Here is a 12,209-nt window from a genome sequence, read left to right as displayed (position 1 = left end):
AGAGACAAAGAAAGGGGAGGTGAGGACCTGCAGGTCAGATTTCACTGAGCTGTTTGAAGTGGCAGAGAAGAGATGACAAAACGCAGATCTCTGGTGAGAAATTGCAGTAATAGGGATGATCAGTTTAAGATTGGGCTTTAAATTGGGTGAACTGACTCTTTGAAATAAGAAAGGAGTAAAAATGCTTTAGTAGAAGCCTATGACTTAAAAAACTGTGCAGTTCTGTCACTGCTGGAACTTTGGGCAGAGGGGACATGAAGATGAGTCCAGCAGGTTGAATGGTATCGTCAGCTGTCCCTTCACACATTTTACACTCACATACAGCTTAAAGTGTCCTTGTTCATCACTACCACAACAGAATCTGGACCGTCGAGTGAATTGCAAAGGCTTTGCATCAAGCATCAAAGCTAGCAGAGCCATGTTCTGCTACTTAATAGCAGCAATGCCATCCTATTGATTCACATCTTTGAGTGACATGCTGTGTCTCCATTAGAAAGAGTATTGCAAAGCATTGTTGTGATGGCCAACTATAATGCATCCAGGAGGTCACCTGTTATCTGGATGTTTAGCATGTTCTCTTGCTTCTGTGCTGTGATACTGAAACCCTCAGCGGATACTCTATGAGAAGTTCAGGCTCGTGTAAACGAGTTGACACCTTGGCTGCCATTCTCTTGTGTTCAGACCCAAACCATCCTCGCCCGGACCCCAACTCACCAGTCCATCATGGGACATTTAGCCATAACCTAACCTCAGGAGTGAGCCTATGATGAATGACAATAACTTAATGCATATAATACACATCTAACCACAGAGGGCAGCACTCCAGGAAACAGTCTTGCAATAGTTTGCACTTTACACACAGAACTGTGACCTAAAGTGTGTTTTTATGCATGAACTTTTCATGGATTTTCCTCTGATTTATTCAGATAAAAACTTCACTTTTACCTTCCACCACTTACTGAGTAGATGTACTATTTTGTTAGACATTGTGATAGTAACATGAAAGAAGTCTATGTATGTGTACATGTTTTTCCCCTTTTATTGAGAGCTTTTACACTCCTGCCTCTCTTCTCGTTGGCCTCGTCCTCTTCCTCTCATGTCCTGCCCGTCCAGCTGTGTACACATACACGATTGTAAAACTGGAAATGAGCACTGCTGTATTTTCAATGCAATCAGACAGGAAGCATTAAGCTGTGTGTTTACTGCTTTAATATGCTGCTGCTGCTCACTTTCTTATCAAATCTCATTTCTGTGTGGATCATTATCAGAGACGGATACAGCAGGCATCATTCATGCAGAGGAAAACAGGCATTTAGGTGATGATGAGACAGTCCAAACTTCCTGCTACAAGAGTTATACACTTTGTGTCTTGTCTGTCAAAGCAACCTTAAGTCTCTCAACAATATAAGCATGCTGTGGGATCTAGTTGAAAAGAAGAAATATAAACAGCAATTGATTCTCTCTCCCTCAGCGGTGAGACCTTATTTATCATACTGTTGAGATTAATCTGATCATGTACTGAACTGCCCCTGGACATAGAGGACACAAGTGTCCAGTGCAGATACGTCAGTGTGACTGAGTGGTGTTAAGGTGTAATCTCAGGCCTATGACCAGTCAAAAATGGCCATATGCCAGCAGGCCGAAGCTGGAAATGACTGAGCAAATCTGTTTGATGGGAGAACGATGTTTGGACCCTTACCAGGACAGCTGTTGAAAAACTTAATCAAATCTGTTTTAACATAAAGGAAAAATAATAATAATGAAAAAAGAATTATATAGATATACATATAAAAGTATCTTCAGAGAAAGAAACTTCCCCCAAAAGAAATCATGGCACTTGTGTGTGGAGCCTTTCAGTATTGATTTGTATTGAAATGGCTCCACCTAGTGGATGCAAAACAACATACAGTCAACACGTCAATACACCACCACACAGGCTTCCTGCGTACATGAAGCATGAGGCTCACAGCGGTCAGGTATTTATTGTCAACAATCAGTGTAAGACAGAGTAACACAGAGCTTCAGCTGTGACAATCATCTGATCTGCAGTGCTTCACAAGTTCCATCTTTGTAGAGATGGCAACATTACACATTCCCTTAACATGACTGCTGACACATCACATGGACACGTGACAATGCAGACCTTCAGATCCTTCCTCTGAATGAAATAATGACATTTCATTCAACAAGATTGAGATATGATCACGAGAAACACAAAATGTTGATTTTCATCTGCAGTTTTGCTCAAACTGCTCTGCTGGTTAAAGAAGGCATATCTCTGTCAAAAGCTCACTTGAAAATCACTCACACAAAGATTTTCTTATTTCATTTGATTAGAAAACACTTTGCATTAGAAAAAAGCTTATGCATAGTCGATTTCTATTTACTTACTTTTTTACGAAATTACTACAAAATTCTACATTATGCCAAAGATTACACATGTAAGATACAAAGGTGAAATTTACCATCACTGTCACCAAATGTGCTCAGTGTGCCAACTTCATTCTGCACAGGAAACACGTCCTTAGATATAAAGCAAACATGGTCTCAAATCTTCAGCAATCATACATTTAGCAATTAAAGTGCCGTGGAACAATTCTATATGGCTGCTGCAGCCTCCAGTTGGTTGCAGCTTGTTCAATATTATCTTAAGATGTAAAGATTCTTCTCAGTTATACTTGCTGCAACCCATATCCATCAAACTACTGTTCTAGATAAAAGCAATAGTTCCAATGAAAGCCCAACTGAGCTGCTAAAAGGAGGGTGACACAGCTCCAGGTCAGAGGGCAGCGAGCTCCTCAGGAAATCCTGCTGCAGCTACGCTCCCAGGCGTGGTCTCCACAGTCCTGTCAATGTCATAATGGGGGGTAATGTGGATAATAAGAACAGCCTGTCTGTATGTTTCTTCACTAAGTCCTATCACACAATCAATGCCATAGATTTTGTGTTCTCACCACTCTCTTTGCACTTTGCCTCCCCTGGAGAATGGAGACTGTCGATTTAGTCAATACTGAAATGGCTGTCCACCACAACACCTTAAACTGGACATTAGCATTTGTATTGTTTTATTAATGTTCTTGACTACAGTACTGTGCACAATTGTAGCCTAAAAGAAGGAAACCCATATGAGCTGTGTTTTCTGTCAGGGGTCATTGATGCTCTGGGTGAAGTGCTCCCCCTTGTACAGGCCGTAGTGCACGGTATCTTTCTGGGCCGCAGCCCAGGCCATCTGCAGGCTGGAGAAGCAAGCGGCCCAGTAGCCCTGAGGGTCCACTGTCACCACCCCACCCAGCCCACCCACTCTGGACTTCATGTAGGCCAGGCCTAAATCACTGGCTGCCTCTGCTGACTGACCTGAGAACAGAGAAGACATGTAGTCCAACTTAGTACCAGAACTACTCCGCCATGCATACAGTACATGTGAGAATGATTTACACTCTCTGCAGCAGATACACTGAGAGAGAGAGTGTGTGTGTGTGTGTGTGTGTGTGTGTGTGTGTGTGTGTGTGTGTGTGTGTGTGTGTGTGTGTGTGTGTGTGTGTGTGTGTGTGTGTGTGTTACCTTGCTCCATGTGGAACAGGATGAGTCTGGCTAGAACAACCTTCATGATAGCTTCTCCATGGCCTGTAGTTGAGACTGCTCCCATCTTGTTGTCAGCATAACCTCCACACCCTGACACACACAAAACATCACATGGATGATGGGATCCTATTGCCTTTACATGCTATTAAATATAATATAGGAGAAAATGATATACGTGTCATTACGACATGTGACTTTCAGACAGATGTAGTCTGTCTCCTGTGATTTGCATGTGTTTTGTTTCAATGTTCTGTGACCTTGAGGCTTTCACCAAAATTACTGATTTCATTTCTTCATGTTGCCACTTCTGCTTTCACTTTTATCACATAGCCTTTGTTGTCACATATGTGCGTCTCAGAGAGTGAAGCTGTGGCCTGGACACTGACTCATGGCAGTCTAATCACTCATTTACTGATAGTGACAGATTAGTCAGGAGTGGCCAAAGTCCACTTGCTGCGGTTTACTAAAGCTCAGAAGAAAACAGCTCTGACACGATTCAGCCCTTGTCATACCAATGCATACTTGTCAAATGACACTTTGGGCTCTGGCCTCTTACTCAACATTAGGTTATTAGTATAATTCTTTCTCTGGAACAGGCAACAGAAGATGAAGATCAACAACAACACATCCTCCCCTCTGTTCCTCAGTACAGGCCCACCCCAAGGCTGTGTTCTCTCACCCTGGCTATTCTCCCTCTATTCAAACCAACTCACATCTCACCACAGCTCTGTCAACCTGTACAAGTATGCGGACGATTCAACCATCATAGGACTCATCGCTATCAACCAAGAAACTGAATACTGTGCACAGATCAACCAAGCAGTGACCTGGTGCACAGACCACAACCTCCAACATCAAAAACAAAAGAACTCATCCTTGACCTAAGACGCCAGCCATCTCCCAAAACACATTCAAACTCCTTTTGACCCATATCAGCAACAACTTCAATGGAAAATCAACACACATCTACAAAAAAGCTCAGCAAAGACTCTTCCATCTCCCACAGCTCAAAAAGTTAAAAGTAAGGTCCCATCTCCTGCTCCACTTTTACACAGCCATCATTGAAAGCATCCTCACCTCATCCATTACAGTCTGGTTTGGCAGTCTTGACACACTCTCCCGGAAGAAACTACAACGCATCATAAACAGAGCATCCAAAATTATTGGCTCACCCCTACCATCCTTTGAATCACTCCATCACAAACGGACACTACGCAGAGCCCATAAGATAATCTTGGATCCCACCCACCCTGCACACTATGCCTTCCAGCTTCTACCCTCTAGGAGGCGTTTCAGGACAATTACCACTAGAACGACCCGCTTCGAAAACATTTTCATTCCCATTGCAATAAACATTCTGAACTCTGAATGCTGAGGACTAAGCAGGACCATCATGTATCATGTCATGTTTCTGTCTGAAAGTCTATTTATGTTATACTGTATGTTTAATGTTTAAATGTTTAATGTAATGTTGGAACCTGTACTATGCTGTACTGAAAGCAAATTCCACCAAATCAATCAATCAATCAATCAATCAATCAATCAATCAATCAATCAATCAATCAATCAATCAATCAATGGGCACTGTCAAAACAAATTTATAAAATGCTTGACATGATGGAGCCAGGATTAGGGTTGGGCGGTAATCCGGTAATAAGGTATCCCGCGGTATCTAAAAATAGCAACGGTATCAGTTTCTTTACTGGCCGATATGGCTGAAAACTCTATTGCGATATAAGTGTTTTATATTGGTCGATATCGATAATTATTGAGATTTTTTATGACCTATTTAAAATAAGGACCAGGAGAAAAATACATTCAATTTAAACATTTTTATTTTAAATTTAACCTTCCTCTGATTATAATCCCCTCAGCTATCAAGGCAGAAAGGAAAGGAAATGTCAACACAACCATGGAAAACACTCAAATAATAAAAGTAAAAAAAGTGTAAAAATGTAAACAGAGAGAAACCTGAGAACTTTTTTTCTGCAGGTTTAGTGCAGGAAGTTCACAAGCTGATTCACCCTCTGCTGAATAAAATGTTTTCAGATATGTGCAGTGTTTTGGAAACATCTGTAACATACAAACAAACAAACAAACATGATAGACAGCACAGTAACACTGACTGAACTATAAAACCAGCCGAGACATATGAACAACTTTAGTCACTCTTCTTACTCTAAACATACACAAACTATTCAATTATATTTTTATTGCAAGTGTGTTTAAGAAAAAAGTATGTGTAAGAGATGTTTGTAACCTGGCTTCTCCTCAGTGCTCAGTGAAGCATGTCTTTAGCTATATGATGCCGCTGCCTCCGTTATGTCTTGGTGCCTTTTAGATGATTTGTCATCAGGCACTGAAGCAGATACCTCTGCATGCTGGTCTGCTGCTTGTGCGGTGGTGCTGCGGTTGCAGATGTTGTTGGACGTTGGCGAATATGGCTGTGCTCCAAAGGGTGAGTGCGGCTAAGGTGGTTAAATAAGTTTGTGGTGTTACCGGTCTTGGTGGGGAAGACAGTCTTGCATAAGTTACAGACCACATTGGTCTGACTACGGTCCGACTTATAAAATCCAAAAAACTCCATACTGGCGAGTTGACTTTCCCTGTTCTATCGACGATTTCTTTGCTCGCTGCAGTGCTCACTTTCTATTTCTCATCTCAGTCCTTGCGGAGCAACAAACACGAGACAACGACATGGCGCAACCGAACTTGATAATGTTACATGATTGGTGTCTTAGCGTGTCTCTCTCACTGATTAGCGATTACTCCCTACATTGCTCAGTTACCTGAGAGCGAGTGCCTTTGTTCATGCAACCAACCTCCCTTCGAAACTTCAGGTTTCTTCCGCCGAAGAAAAAAAAAATAATCGAATGCTTTATTGAACGCATTTTATATTGATATTGATGACGTGTCTATCGCGAGACATATCGCTATCGTTCTATCGGCCCAGCCCTACTTCACCGTCATTAGAAAAAATGCTGTGCATATATATAGGTCTATAGGGGCCTAATATAATTGTAGCATCGTCATAAGAAAAATGAAGTCCACTCCGTTCAATGTATCTGGTTGAATTTTTACTCAAGGAAAAGGTGACTCTGCAAAAGTACATGCTAAGAATGAACCTGAGCAGTTTTCCAGATGTTTTAACACAGGTGTGTCCAGGAGCTCATTTGGGCACGTCTGGGCAGAGTACCGATATCTCGTCAAGCATTCAGAGAAACTCCTCTGTTGAAAACGCTTTTTCAGCCTTTTTTCTGCTTGCTATTGTTCTTAGCTCTCATGAAATGCAAATAAAACAGTAAAATAACACTTCGGGCTGCTCAGCAGAGTCCTCTGTGAGCGCTCTGCTCATTCATGAGACGGAGCGGTGACCCGCCCACATTCACCATAGAAACATCAATGACGATCCAGCAGGAAGTAACCCCAGAGATAGGTTATTGCATGAAGAGCGCTCCCTCCAATCTAGAAACCCCCTCCTCTTTATGTAAACAACCAGGACCTTCGTGATTGGTCTCAAACTAACGCAGAGTCATAGGAGGAGACATTAGACATTTTGACCACAAAAACAGCAAAGGTTAGACATACTTTATAATTTAACAAAGTTTTTTTCTGCTACTCTTTGGCTGATAGCTCGCCGAGTTTCCGTCGCACAGTGAGGAGGCAGACATCTTCGTGATCATCAGTCTCAATGCTTTCATATGATACTGGGCTTGTGTGGTTTGCGTGAAGTGGTGAAATCAGCAGATGCCGTACCTTTGACGTGCGCTATTTTTGTGTTTTCGTTACATGTGTATATAACTTCTTGGGGTATGAATTATGTTTCGTTTGGGTTTCTCCCCGTCATTCTGGTATTCTACAAGTTAGGACTGGTGCTTCTTCGCGTGAGCATTGACCGTCTGAACTGCACGCATGTCACGCTGCCCTGCAAAGGGATTTTTAATTAGTCACGGTAATACCGTATACCCCGGGAAAATGTGGGGAAAGTTTGACGGTATCAAAATTTGGATACCGCCCAACTCTAGCCAGGATTATAACTTTTCAGGACTGAGGTGAATAGAATCCAGCAACTCAAACAAAATTCACAACAATAAAGACAAAACCATCCATCCATTGTCTATACTATCCCTTTCCCGGGTTGCGGGGGGGCTGGAGCCTATCGCCAGCTGATCACAGGGCAACATATACATACAACAACAAACAACCATTCACACTCACACTCACGCCTAAGAACAATTTTAGAATCACCAATTAACTTAATTAATTAATCTGTGGGAGGAAGCCGGAGTGCCCGGAGAGAACCCACGCATGCACAGGAAGAACATGCAAACTTCACACAGAAAGGCCCTGTCCGACCCGGGGATCGAACTGGCGACCTGCTTGCTGTGAGACACACGCACTACCTGCTGCGACACCGTGCCGCCCCTAAAGACAAAACCATTTCCTATTAATAAATTTGTGTTATAGAATTAAGACAAAGGTCTTTAAAAAAAGATGCATTTTGAGAAGTGATGGCGATAAAAGATGGCGTCCATCCTGCTGGTGTAATCCAGTCAGTGCTGTGGGCAGTGTGCATGACCATCACCATGACTGAACATGTTCATGTAGACAAGCAGACAGACTTGTACAAAACTATACTGTACGTCTGCAGCCTTTGCAGCTCATAATAAAAGAATCAAGAAGTGAAAGTGAACATTTCATCTGTGTGAACTGAACTTCTGGAGTCTGAGCTTGCACAACCCTGGCTGTATTAGAAGCCCTGTTGACTCAAAAGATGTTTCACATGAAAATCAAGAACTGTATCATGCAATATGTGTCAGCACCGTCAACTATTAACCAAGCAGGCTTTGCTTACTAACTAACCACATGTATAACTTCTACTGGTCAAAGGTCAACCGGACTGGTGAAGACAGAGAGCAATGAGTCAATCTCAGGAGGACTTTTCTGCTGTTTTTATCAGAATAAGATGTCACTGTCTCATAAAATGTTCAGAGAAAGGCTCATGATACATGTGTGAGGACTGACCTATGCAGGGTGTGTCGCCCACTCGTCCCTCCATCTTGTTCAGGATCCCACCAGTGGAGGTTGCACAGGCTACGTTGCCCTCGCTATCGACTGCTACTGCTCCAACTGTGCCCATCTTCCCCCTGCACAGCAAAAAGCAGAAAACAGCAGATTTATGCTTGAATTGTACGATTTTATTCTCAAAAACACTAAAGGTGCAGCCAGTAACAGAGTTATTAGTGAGTAAGTTGCCAACTTATATACACTGTAGCTAAAAACAGGTTCAGGATTGCCCCAACAAAGAAATCTCTCTTTGAGTATCAGCTCCTCACTACTTATGAGCACTGAAATGTCTCTTAAATGTGTGCTGTGGAGGCGAGGAGCAAGGGGAGAGGAGGCTTCAAGAGGAGCTTTGAGGAAGGAACCCCAGGTGTATCTTATGAGTTTTATTTGTGGACGCCAATACCCCTTTAATCAGAAACTGCTTAGTGATTGGTCAGCTGACTTGATGAGACAGTTGAAGGACTGACTGCTGTGCTGCAGTCATCTCACACTGAGGATGTCCCCTTTAGTAAATACACTTCTATCGAAATCTTCTTACAGAAAGCAGCACATTGTTTCATTTCTAATGGATCAGAGCTTCTTTGGAACAAATGAGAAAAATAATAGGATAATATTTTGTCTCACATTTGGGACTCCACAGGGTTGGCATCCGGTGCCAGGTTCTTTTTCCAGCGCATGCGGGAATACTCAGTGATGAGGGACTCTTGGGGCACCTCAGGGACACCCATGGACTGGGCGAACTGACTGGCACCCTCTGCTGTAAGGCACAGATGATTCGTCTGAAAGAGAGATCAAAGCTCACATCTGTAAACTATTTCAAATCCTATTTCTACTTGGAGAGCACCAAGTGTAAGTTAGATATAAATTAGAATTAGATATAGAGTAGATCTGTGTTGTTAACTTGCTACTATATCTCAGTACAGTTCAGTTCAGTACAGCATCAAGCTTTCAGTGTCAGATTGTATCTACAATACAGAGTGTGCTGTCAGTGCTGGAGTGTATACTTTCAAACACATGTGGTTACACATCTGGCACGTTTATTGTTTTTTGTGTATGCACACATTATCATGCCTTGACCATTACACATTTAAATGTGCGTACCTTGTCCATAACCAGTCTAGCTAGCTGGATGGGGTTGGCTATGTTGCGTACCGCAGACACGGCACCACTGCCCAGCACTTTCCCATCCATCACAAAGGCATCCATCTCCACCTCTCCTTTCATGTTGAGCACTGAGCCACACCCTGAAATTTGATATGAAAAATAAGGTGATCCACATTCCAGTAACACTCCAGGCACCAGTAATCCCCTGGGCAGCCAGTCAATGTTTATACAGAAAGCAAAATGTACAATGTATAATTATAACATCACCACAAGTCACCACAAGTGTATGAAATTTCCAGTTTAGAAGTACACCATTATTACACAGCTTAGATGATGAGGCTCCAGCAAGGAACAACCGTACTTTAGCATAATTCTTATTGTTTTGGAAGTGTATCCAAACATATGGTCTATAATGGTTGTTCTAGCAGATTTACAGATCACAGAAGAGTGGATAATAGGCCTCGATAGAGGTCTGTGCTCTCCGAGTGTCCTTCCAGTTAATAATGCAACAAACAACTGCAAACTTTCAAGGACATGCAACCTACTGAGTCTATGACAAGTAAAAGAGGGAAAATATAGACTATATGAAAACATCAAACATGAAGGACATATGAAATGTATAAGCCTTGAGATAGAACAGTAAAACAAATATGTCCCAACATATTATCCATGTATGGAACATGTGTAAAACATGCAGACTGTATGTGTATGAAAAGTGATATTAATCTGCACATGGTTCATTACATACAACATCACCTGCATTGAAGGAGGGGTCATTCTCCAGATGGGTCACAGCCTCTACCACAGCGTCCATGCTGCTGCCCCCTCCCCGGAGGACGACATACCCTGCTCGGGCTGCTGAGCACACCCCCTCCATGGACCTGTCTGACCGCTCCTTTGGGATGTGACCTGCCCCTCCATGGACCACCACCACTGGCAACATGTCGATCACCTGAGAGGGAAATATGGAGAGAGCAGATGGAACACAGGGTGTACAAACTAGTTTTAAAGGTGCTATGTGTGACATAAAGGACAGTTCTAACATGATATGGGCTTCATTTCCTGAATTCCTGAATCTGATACACAACACACACACACACACACACACACACACACACACACACACACACACACACACACACACACACACATACAAATACTTGAAGATACAAGGCTTGATCCTCAGCCCATCATCAGGTAAACCAGAGGGACAAAGAACTTTCCAGACCGATATAACCAACACATCTTCAGTCAGTCCGACATGCTGCATGCATTTAGCCAATCAGATATCACATCTCACCATCAAAACTCATGACTGACAACTGCTTCTGACTGAAAGTCAGATGCTTGATGATACTTGAAATGAATACAGTCTGACCTATCAAGTATTTGGTTAACTATCTTTTAACTTGTTAATTTCTTTTTAAATTGTTTCCAGGATTTCAGTTTGCATTATAACATTTTATTCAGCATTTTCCTTGTTTTATTGCATTATGTTAAGTACTTTGGATGTGCTCTGTAAATGAACTTGCCTTACATTAGCTACTGGCACGTTATTTCTTTTGAGATGTATAACTGACAACTGTGTCTCACTTCCTCTGGTAACACTGGATGTAAATTGCACACAAATAAGCGAGTTACTGATTGTTCTGTCTCATTTTTGAAAATATCTGGTACTGCTCAGACTAGTAAAAGTCAACCTTCCGGTAGTCTCGCGCATGCCATCACGCGGTGAAAACAAAATTAGCGTAACGTTCCATTAAGCTAGCGTCAAGCGATGGAAGGTGGCTAAAGCGGTGAACAGGATATGTCTGAAAATGTGTTCGACGCGAGCCTCTCGGTGAGCTGCGTGTCTGCCGAATTGACGAGACACATTAGAAAAAGCTGAACACGTTATAGCCAGAGGAGCTGAGACAGCAGCCAAAAAGCACGAGTTTGATATTTCACATGAACCATGTCCGTTCAGAAACAAATCTAACAGGAGGGGGGATTATTTGAGAGGGGGGCGGTACATATTTAGACATGACCGTTATCGTGGGTCCCAGCAGACTGAATAAAACCGACCCAGTGCTGAGTGTAAAACTCGACAATTTATTAAACTATTTACGATTTATGAAAACTCTCAGCGCACACACTTACCCTTAAACGCCCGCAGCCTTCCTTGGCGTATCAAATTGTTGAAAGTACCGAGTCTGCAAGTTCAGACAGAGCACTTTAACTTCCGGGATTTGACAATTACACTTTCAAAATAAAACCTAGTTCTTCACAACATCCTCTCGACTGCATTCAGCTCTTCTAGTTCTATTTAATAGTTATGTTTCTTCTATTTATTTCCCCCCTTGTTGCCTAATATTCTTTTTAACACAGTGGCTTTTACCAAGGAATGCTTTCTTGGCCTTTTTTATACAAATGATATAAGTGTTTTTCTGATTTGAACAGTAATAATAATAATAGTA

At 42.2% G+C, this 12,209-nt stretch overlaps 1 protein-coding gene across 2 annotated transcripts; it reads right to left on the bottom strand.

Annotated features, from left to right (window-relative positions):
* Nucleotides 1-1,193: 1,193 nt before the first annotated feature.
* asrgl1 (asparaginase and isoaspartyl peptidase 1) lies at nt 1,194-11,964 on the bottom strand. Of its 2 annotated transcripts, XM_070977766.1 has the most exons (7): nt 11,893-11,964; nt 10,510-10,705; nt 9,751-9,893; nt 9,274-9,428; nt 8,608-8,729; nt 3,562-3,672; nt 1,194-3,354 (listed from the first exon to the last, which is right to left on the bottom strand). In XM_070977766.1, exons 2-7 carry the CDS (start codon nt 10,694-10,696, stop codon nt 3,143-3,145), a joined length of 930 nt encoding a protein of 309 aa, XP_070833867.1. In that variant the 5' UTR covers nt 10,697-10,705; nt 11,893-11,964; the 3' UTR covers nt 1,194-3,142. The 2 variants fall into 2 exon arrangements, with proteins under 2 accessions (XP_070833867.1, XP_070833866.1); XM_070977765.1 differs by lacking the exon at nt 11,893-11,964 and having other exon boundaries at nt 1,842-3,354; nt 10,510-10,925.
* Between the last annotated feature and the right edge of the window lie 245 nt (nt 11,965-12,209).

This window comes from Chaetodon trifascialis, chromosome 13 (genome assembly GCF_039877785.1).
Source record: "Chaetodon trifascialis isolate fChaTrf1 chromosome 13, fChaTrf1.hap1, whole genome shotgun sequence".
NCBI classification, from domain to species: domain Eukaryota; kingdom Metazoa; phylum Chordata; class Actinopteri; order Chaetodontiformes; family Chaetodontidae; genus Chaetodon; species Chaetodon trifascialis.
Note: the sequence above shows the minus strand (reverse complement) of the source record. Positions and strands in the feature narration are given on the sequence as shown.